Source organism: Coturnix japonica, chromosome 4 (genome assembly GCF_001577835.2).
Source record: "Coturnix japonica isolate 7356 chromosome 4, Coturnix japonica 2.1, whole genome shotgun sequence".
NCBI classification, from domain to species: domain Eukaryota; kingdom Metazoa; phylum Chordata; class Aves; order Galliformes; family Phasianidae; genus Coturnix; species Coturnix japonica.
Window position 1 is genome coordinate 67083124 of NC_029519.1, and position 10118 is coordinate 67093241.

A 10118-nucleotide genomic window follows, 5' to 3' on the forward strand; every position below is an offset into this window, starting at 1 on the left:
AAAAAACATATTTTAATCTGTCAAAACCATATGTGTAGCAATGCCCTCTGATTGCGCAAGCAGCTTGTATTTTGGCAGATGCGAAGACATATTGGCAGACTGCTGAAGAGGCTTGTTTTAGAAGCCTGTGTTCATGCTACGTGGCTACATGGTCAGACTGCACTCAACATATTGGTTGCAGTAGCTTCAGATCAACCGAAAGCCTGAGCTGGCATTTCCCTGTATGGATTCGTATCTAGACTTACAGCCACATTCAGGTGGCTTAACTTCAAAAAGTTCTGTTATTTTTCTCTTCGCTTCTTCTCTGTCTTCCCTACTCCAGTGACTGGAGATTTAGTGTCTTTTCTGTGCAGTAGGATCTTTATTTTGAGCAGTCTCACACAAAAAATACAGACTGAGCCCACAAGTCATTTTTCTGTTAGAAAGTCAGAATATTTTTGTCATTCATTTATTTGTTTGTATTTGTGGTTATGATACCTTTTTTGATGGACCAAATGTTAGCAAATTGTACCTTGATCTTGATGTCACTTGTTCACAATTCATTTTAAAATGGGTTCTCTTTAAACAGAAGGCCAGTCTGCCACCAAGACTTTCTTAACTCAATAGTTCTCTCCAGACCATAGCAGAGACACATTCATTCATCATGAAGGTGCAGGAACAACTGCAGGATGGAACAGGCTACTCAGGGCTTTCTAGAAATTACAGTCTAACCCCCAGCCAGGGCAGATGGCTTTGTTTTGTCAAGAAGACTGAGGACTGTTTTTTTCTTGTTGTACACCCTGGGCATTTCTTAGGCATGCAGGCTTTTCCTGCAGCAGCTTATCAGACCACGGGCAAATACCTTTCAGGGCATGGCTTCTACCTCAGTAGAAAATTACTATTAGCATTACTACTTTCATATATAAGTGCTGACTGCCTGTATGAGACAAGTCCCTGTCCCAGAGAACTCACTGGTACAAGAAGATAAATGCACCGTGAGGCCACTGAGGCGGAAAGAAACACGTGGCTTCAAAGAAAATAAATTTCTCTACAACAGGAAGGCAGGAGAAAGGTGGTTTCCTAAATGAATGCTTGGGTTCTTTGATGTCTGAAACCAGACACAGCCCATAATGGAGTAAATTCCCACAAATGAAGGAGCAAATGCATGTTGGTTACTTAGTTTGGTTTGGTTTGTTGTTTTTGGTTTTTTTTTTTTGTTTGTTTGTTTTAAACATTGCTCATTTTGGTGGGCCTGATCCCAGCCATTCTACTTTTTCTGTTCAACTTACTGAAAATATTTCAAATAGATTACCTAAAATCTTGATTTTTATTGATCCATCACTATGCTTTCAGCAGTCACCCTGGAGGGTGGCAGAATGTTTTCATTCCTCAGCCAGAGCAAGATTTGAGAATATTTTGCAGTGTTCTTTCTTTCTTCTTCACTTCTTGTGAATCTTCCTTTTGCCATTCATACATGTCTACAGGTCATACTTAGTCTTCTTTAATACAGAATCTAAAGCAATGTTTCTTACTGTTCCTCCAGACTAAACAATCCCTTTTCCCTCCACCAATCCTCACAAGACTTGTGCTCCAGATGCCTCATCATCTTCTCTAGACACCCTCCAAGGCCTCAGTGCCTTTCTTGTAGCTAACGGCCCAAACCCAGCACAGCGCTCAAGGTTTGGCCTCACCAGTGCAGAGTACAGAAGGGCAATCACCCCCCTGGTCCTGCTGGCTATGCTGTTTCTAGTACAAGCTGGGATGCCATTGGCCTTCTTGGCCACCTGGGCACCCTGCTGGCTTGTGTTCAGCTAACAGATCCTTTTCCTCCATGCTGCTTGTGGTAGACTTTATAATTTTTTCTTATTTTTAGTCTCATCTTCACATAGAGCATAGTTGGGCTCTTGGAGAACTAGTTATGTACCACAGATGTGCAGACTTAAAAATGGTAGGGGAATGAGGACAGCAGCACCTCAGAGTGCAGTGAGGAGAGGCAGACAAAGAAAACAAATGTTAGGTTAAGAAGCCAGGTACAAAAAGCCATGTGAAAACTAATGTGTCTGTTGGCCTGGGATTTAATGAAATTAAAGGTTAAGAATGAGGAAGGAAAAACAAAGCGAATTTTGTAGACAGCCTTTGCAAGACAAAAAGATCTTTAACTTCAGAGAATGTTTTTGGAGATGAGTGATAGTTTTATTGACACTTGAATTGGTGAAGGTATGTCCTGGTCCTGTTTTCTCCAGTTCAGGCATGCTAATGTTCTAGTATTTTAATCTGGGACTTGAAATAGTGATTTTCAGTCTAAGATTCCCTGCCATATTTGCCTCTTCAAGTGTTCTTATTGCCAGGAGGAAAGAGCAAGATTAAGAAGGAAATTTAGACAAAGGAAAAGACAGACATATTGGGCTTGAGGAAGCTGACCAGGCTCTTTTTGTTTGTTTGTTTGTTTGTTTTGGTTTTTTTTTGTTAATTTGCTTGGTAAAACAATGAGCTATGTACACTTAGAAGCCAGGGGAGATTCAGGTTGGATATTAGGAAAAACTTTTCCAAGCGGTCAGGTACTGGAATAGGCTGCCCAGGGAGGTGGTCATCACTGGAGACATTCAAGAAACGTGTAAATGTGGCACTAAGGAACATGGTTAGTGGGCAATATTGGTGGCAGGTGGACAGTTGAACTAGATGATCTTAGAAGTCTTTTCCAACCTTAATGATTCTATGATTCTGTGATTTTAAATCATCTGCATTTCTTGGAGGGAAATATGAACACAATTTTCTGGAGTTTTCTCCAGAATCGTCTTCCCCCATTAAGCTGAAAACAAAAGGTTTTTTTTCATAGTTCTCTAAATTCCCAAGTTATATATCATCTTCTCTAACAAGGGCAGTAAAAATTACACTTAATATGCACATATACACTTAAGCATGTAACATGATAAAATAAGGGTCTTTACAATTTAGAGGTATGCTATAATCTTGTTAGGCTTGTATGACTCATTATTAATGGGAGTAAAATGCATGTTTTTTTGTAAATACAAACATTTCTTTCATAACCACTTTAAGTAAGCTGAAGCTAAACAAGACAAGAACAGTGCTGTATGAATCCTATGTTCCCCAGTACCTCATACCATCACAGCACTCTGCTTAAAAAAATACTTGAACGAGCATCTCGTGTATGCACTAGAGGACATATGGTGCATTTCAGCTTTAAATTTGAATTTCCTTAATTTTGCAAGTTTAACTTATTCCCTTAATGGTAGTTTAACAGGCGTTTTTTAGTTGTTCGGTTTTGTTTTATTACAGTTGTCTTAAAGGGATATTAGATATATAAAAGTTATTAGAAGGGTAGAGGAAGTAAAAATTGCACAGGCATGCACACAGGCTTATGGGAGAGCATGCAGTAGTTACTTCCATCAGTCTGCAATGTAACAATCTCCATGTCAGGGAGTGAAACATTATGTTTTTTCAGTCGAGATGTATTATCTCAGCTAAAGTATATTAGGCAGTCTGCTATGTTATGTTCTGCTCCATCTGGTCAGTCATTTAGGTTCAATAGCAAGTATCAATGGAATTGTTTCCTATCAAGTGTTTCAATGCGGTTAAATCCTTGATTTGGTAAAACAGTCTGAAAAAGTAATTACTGTGCATATGCAGATTTTCTTCTTTTTGAAGTTTATAACATGCAGCCATACTGAAAGCAAGCAGAATGAGAATGGGGGGAATGGAAGAAATGCAGATTTCTGTTGCTTGCTGTCTATATTCCCTAGTTTGTAGAAGGTCTACCCAGACTTCTGAATCAGGAGAGTAGGAGCTAAAAAATAGCAGCTGCCTGTAAAGTAACCCTCCTTCATAAGTATACAGCCATCCGTCAGCATGCTTACCCTTCTTTTAGCTGTGCTAACTTCCTTAGGCTTTATGCCTACAACAAAGAGCGAGAACAGCTTTTAGATGGTGAACTTTAGAGAACATAACTTTTAAAAATGGAAGTGTCACTCCCAGCAGGGCAATAGAGGACTATTAATCCTGTCACCTTGGTTTCTTGGATAATCAATAGAAGCAGTAGTTTCAGGCATTTAAATGAGATAGTTACCCAATCTTTGAGTAAAGAGAGCATATACGTACTTCAGAGGAGTAGTCAGGGTCTCCGCTGGGCCAACCAGGGCTACAAAAAATCCAGAAGGCTGTAGTGATCACTTTTTTTGCTATGCCTTAGTGATTAGGGCTTTTGTTCAAGAAGTGAAAGTAGTGGATCTGTTCTCTGGAGCTTTGGACTCATATCTTTCATTTCTCAGGAGCATAGATGAACTGGATTTGGGCCCCTGAGATTTGTGAGGCCAGGAAAAGAGTAAGCAAAAATAGTTGACTTGGTATGCTAGTGAGAAGTGCCTTCTGTTTCAACTTCCAGCTGCAGGAATTGTTCATTTATTTTGCATTAAACAGCTTCTGGGAGCAGTGTGCTGTCCTAGGAACAGAGAACCATGATTTTGCAAGCCCATACGAAGAGGAGTACTGATGCTCCCTTTATCTCAAACGAGTGCTCAAGCAAGTGAAGAAGTGGCATCAAGATCATTTCTGTTTCCACAAGCATTGTGCTCTGATCTCAATCCAACTGTCTTATGTGTGCCAATTAGCTGTGGTCCAGAAATGACTGGTGCCTTATACCTGTGTGGGGACTCAGAAAACATACATTTTGTGCTATAGCTGAACTGTGACACTGTAAGCTACCTTACTCTTCAAGCTAGAATGTTTCCGAGCAGGAATGCAAATCTGTATTTAGGTCCCTAGAGCCTTCAGCGTTGCACAGTTGAGGTGCCATTAGCCTTTAGGCACCTCCAGGTTAAGATAGTCAAGATTTCTCAGCAGTCAGTATAGCTCCTTTGGAATTCAGCACCTACATTCTATGCAAGTCTCAGGTGCCCAAGTTGATGGTTTAAACTGACATTGCTCCACTGACTGACAGATTTACACCAACTAAGAATTTGATGGAGATACAATTTATGCGACAGACATGTGGGTGTGTGCAGAGGATGACCAACAGGCCAATAGTTCCTCAGGCCAAAGGCAATCAGAGCATCAGGGCTATCTGCTACAAATAAGCTACTGCTTCTTTGCTCTGATTATTCTAAGGTCAGTGGTTTGAAGATCTCTTTTTCACTTTCTTTTTTTTTTTCTGTTGCAACTCACTGAATGACTTTGTCCTCAGTAAGTTGCTAATCCAGGTATTCTTAAAGTGACTCTTGACAGGGTTTCCCTGTCTTTCTGTCATTCTCCTGAGCATTTTCACTCAGAAAGGAACTATATGACCATGACTTGATTATTTTTAAAGTGTCTTTATTGGTTTGCTTTGGGTGTCAAAGGAACCTGCAAATGACCCCCTAATCAGGAAATTCTGTCATGTTCTTCTTCCTAAGAAGCCCAAAGATAGTGGTGACCACAGGAAATATTTTATTCTTCTCTCTTCCCTCTACAGTATTTATTTTAATAAAAGTCATTTTTTTGGACCGCTCACAGTCTTCCTTCTGTTTAAGGTATAGATTGTGATGGAGCTGCTGATTGCAGAATGAGTCAGCTAATGAGTCATCTGAGTTTATAATGTCATGTCTATAATCCATTTTGTTATGTTTATGATACACTTACACACTTGCTGCATTATTTTATGCTGCTCCACAACTTAGTTCCCAGTGTTGTATAGCTAGCAAGAGAAAGGAGATCCCTGGTCCTAGAGAATTTACAGTCTTTAAGGGCAAGTCATGGGAAGGTGAAAGGGAAAAAGATGCAATAAGATACAGAGGGAGTGGTCTGTCTTTGTATAGTAGAACAGTGACAGCACTCAGTGGAGTCTTCTGGGAGAAAATTCACCCCAAAAATCTGGCATCATTTAAATACCTTAAAGGCTTTCCAGGAGAGAATATTTCAATCAGTAGCTGAATGCAGTAGATCTTGCACAAGTGACTTAGTATAATTATGCATCCTCTGCATTTCCGTGTGAATGTATTTGTATGCATATATGTGTAGGTTCATCTGTATTGCACATTTGGTAAAAACTTGTCCTGCTCTTTCTTAACAGGAAGAGCGTCGTGTGATTTATGTGGGTAAAATCAGACCTGACACAACCCGAAAAGAACTGAGGGACCGATTTGAAGTTTTTGGTGAAATCGAGGAGTGCACAGTAAATTTGCGGGATGATGGGTAAGAACTTCTGAAATTACCTCGTTTGAGAGCTGCCATATGAAAAAAAGTATGGCAGTAAGACTACTGGTATGGGAGTTACCAGTGTAAGTACTGTTACAGATGACCAGCTGAGTTCAAAACCGTATTTGTTTTCTTTCATCCTTATTTATTAATGTTGCAAGTTGAGTTTTCCTATCCCAGAAGTAAGTATTTAGCTGCATGACGAGACAATCATGCTGATGAATGGATGCTGTACTTCTGGCATTTCCACTGCTAGATCTCCTGCAAGTTCTTGCTTTCAGGAAGGGGCTACACAAATGTGTGTTAACTCTTTTTAGCTTTCTTTTCATTATTGTCTTTTTTAATTACAGAGACAACTATGGTTTCATCACCTACCGCTATACTTGTGATGCCTTTGCTGCTCTTGAGAATGGATACACTTTACGCAGGTCAAATGAACCTGACTTTGAGCTGTACTTTTGTGGACGCAAGCAGTTTTGCAAGTCTAACTATGCAGACCTAGGTAGGTATTTTGCTCTCTGTGAATTAAAGTACATAACTGGAACCATGTTGTAACTCAGAAGAATTTAGTCTGCTTGTTTTTTGTGACCTGCTTGTGTTATTTGAATGGTTGGTGTGAGGGATTTAAAGAAGGTGCTTTATCACTTGTGGGTTAAATCTACTAATTGTATACCAATTTAACTTACTTTTTCAGATATTTCAGACTACAAAAATTCTTGTGAAGCCCATTTCCATCATTAGTAAAATAAATGCCCACTACTCAATAGTACATTGCCATACTGAAACGATAGCACCCCAAACACTTGTTCAATTCTTTACTGTTTATTGGTGTGCTTCTTGTATCTAACACATGATTTGTTTATATGAACCCTAAACAAAGAACAAAGTAGAAACCTCACCTTCTCATTTTGCCCCAAAATTTGCTGTAATCTGATTTGGCTATGAGTTGTATGGTAGAACTTTCCAGAAATACTCCTTAAATGCAATTTGTAGTTTATTGTGTTTGAATGCTAGAGGGACTCCTCACCAAATTTAACCCATACTATAGCAAAGGGCACAGATCTCAGACAGTGGTTTTCACACTATCCATCAGCATCTGTTAGTGAATATGTCTCCCTTGCAAGGACTTCCACTTACGATGTGAGAGGCTCCAGCCAATGGAGAGCATGGCAGACCTCTTGGCACTTCTGTCCCATTGGTGAATAACAGTGAAAGCAGAATGATAACTCACCTGGATCTTCCCCAGTTCTGTTCTGGCGAAAATGCAGGGCTCTGCCCTATGCTGTGGTTCAGGATGTGATGCTTCCCCTTGCAAGGGTGTTTGGAAGTGTTAAAACTCTTAGAAAAAGAATACTAGTGTTCATGCATAAAGTGACCATGCAGACTTCCAAAACATCCTTTTAATATTACATAATAATCTCACCTCTTATTTAATTACCTTTGAAAGTATTCATCAAATGTTAAAGCTTTCCTGATGCCTGTATAAATAGTCTAATGGTATGAGATATGCTCTTTTCTGAAAAAAATAGCAAGGGACAGTTTGTTGTAGAATCTATATTAATCAGATACTGTGGGGTTTTTTTTTGTTTGTTTGTTTCTTTGTTTTGTTTTGTTTTTTATGAATAAATGACCAAAGTCATTAAAATCCCTGCATAACCCTTTAACACAGTGCTAATGAAGTCTTGTATCTACTGCCCTCGGCTTTGTACAATGCAGAAAGTGAATACAGATGTATTTTTACTAACCAACTGATGTATTTTTTGAATTAATGATAAAGATGATACACATTGTTCACAATGAATATGCTATAATTCACTTCAGTGGCTATATAGATAATATAAAGCCAAGAAAAGGCAATTGACTGCTGGAGAGATATAAGATAATGTTGAATATATAAAAGGTAGCAAGGCATTTGTTGAAATGTAGACTGATAAAAACAGTATAAATGGTATAAACAGATTGAAGTCTTGATTTGACTTATCTTTGGTAGTGGAAGGTCTTCTGTATCTCAGAAAATCTAAGGTTTAAAATAAGTTGTCTAAACAGAACCCTCTTGGAACATTATTCATCACTGGGTGTATTTCCTGGCACATCTTGCTAGAGTTAGTGGGATTCCCAGAGTATCTCTGAGCAGAGTATTTTCACTTTGTCCCATTGACAGCTCGAGCTTCTCTACTTCAGACTGCATTCTCTGTGTTTCAGAATATCTGATATTGCGACACAGGCAGGATGAACTTTAAAATTCATGAGGTGGTACAAGGACAGGAAGAATTAATCAGCTTTGGGTTGAGTATAGAAGAAAGAAAACACTTGAAAATAGCAGTCAGAAGTTTAACACCTCTCCTCTGTGAGAAGATATTGTCTTAACAGGACTCATAATGAACATTTAATTCACAGTATGTCTTATAGAGGTAAATGGGGAGTTCTGATTAATTCAACAGAAGAAATGGCAAGAAAACGGCACTCTCATAAAGGAACTGGGGAGAGCCAGTGCTGAGCAGGGATGACTCCAAAAGGAAATAGAATTCTTGCAGTTGAGTCAGTAATTGCTGTAGTGGTACTATATGGCTACAAAGCTATCCCTCCTTTGCTCTAGGAACAGAATGTTGTCTAAGCAACTATCAGCACTGGAGCAGGTATTACACATTACACCTAAAACACACATTCTGATGGTGCTGAACTGCTGTTCTTGCTGTTACACTTATGTTACAAAGAGCTGAGGATGCCACCTGACGTTGCTTGTACCGTAGTCTGGAGCCTCTGCCCTGAGTTGCTCATGCTCTGAACAAGCAAACCAAAACAGTCTGAACAGAAAACAAAAGAGAGATTGAAGGAGGTGTGGTGTGGTGCATCAGGCCCTGTGGCAGGTCAGCCCATGGCTGCATCTCCTGCATGCCTCTCTGCAGGCTGTGGTGGCTTTCAGCACATTCACCTGTTGTCACCTATCTCAGTAGAAGTAAGTTTGGGATATCAGACCTTACAAAATACAGCTGCAGAACCATAATGCTTTTTTTTGTCAAACACCTGTGATGGTTACCTGGACTAGATTTAAACCAGATGACCTCCAGACATCCCTTCCAACATCAGCCGTTCTATGACTACTGAGTCATAGAGTGGCAGTGCTCAGTCTTTGGAGAAGCTCGTTAGAGTTTACTGGTACAGGACTTACATATTCATTTTATAGTTCACTCCGTCTATGCTGAACAGACAGTTGATTTTTGTAGTGTTTGTTTATACTGCTGTACAAAGAATATGATGGAAGTGCTCGCCAGTGCCTTGCACCTGTTAACTGAACTTTCATCTCTTTGGGTTTCAGATTCAAACTCAGATGATTTTGATCCTGCTTCCACTAAAAGCAAGTATGACTCCATGGATTTTGATAGTTTACTTAAAGAGGCACAGCGGAGTCTGCGCAGGTAACAAGTATCACACCCGAGGAAAATGGAGGGATGTTGAATACCTCACGGACATCACGTCCTTCAATAATGGACAATTAAAAGTCATACTTACTTAGGAATTTCTCCTACTTTACACTCTCTGTTCAAAACCATGGTTTACATGAACACAGCTGCTCGAGGAGGGAGGAGGCAGAAAGGCTTTTCAGCAAGCACACACGTGTCCATGGGTGTCAGCTTTGCTTTCGCGGGTGACCGGTGGCAGGGCAGCCCGCGGTCCTCTCGCGACCGAGGGCAAACCACATGTCATGGCAGCAGTTCCACAGAGATATACTTACAACGTAGAACTTCAAAATGTGTACATAGTGCATTTTAACACAATGAAGACAAAAGCAAAGCGAAAAAAAAAAGAACAAATTTGCGAACTATGGCTGCTGATGTCTGGGAATCAGACACTGCATATTTTTTTTTATTTAAATGAAGCTTCTTCTCACAACACAGTGATAAAATGACAATCCAGAAGAGACCCCAAGTCCCACAAGCCTGCAGTGTGGTTTA

The 10118-nt window shown here is 39.8% G+C and overlaps 1 protein-coding gene across 3 annotated transcripts in view; it reads left to right on the plus strand.

Annotated features, from left to right (window-relative positions):
• PPARGC1A (PPARG coactivator 1 alpha) overlaps positions 1-10112 on the plus strand; it is a 336419-nt gene extending 326307 nt beyond the window's left edge. For 2 of the 3 annotated variants that reach the window (XM_015862902.2, XM_015862903.2), the window contains exons 11-13: positions 6041-6162; positions 6516-6667; positions 9482-10112. In XM_015862902.2, coding sequence (XP_015718388.1) covers positions 6041-6162; positions 6516-6667; positions 9482-9585 — 378 coding nt within the window. In that variant the 3' untranslated portion in view covers positions 9586-10112. Of the gene's footprint in view, positions 1-6040; positions 6163-6515; positions 6668-9481 lie in introns of those variants that run through there. The other variant, XM_015862904.2, reaches the window with a different exon arrangement.
• Positions 10113-10118: the final 6 nt, after the last annotated feature.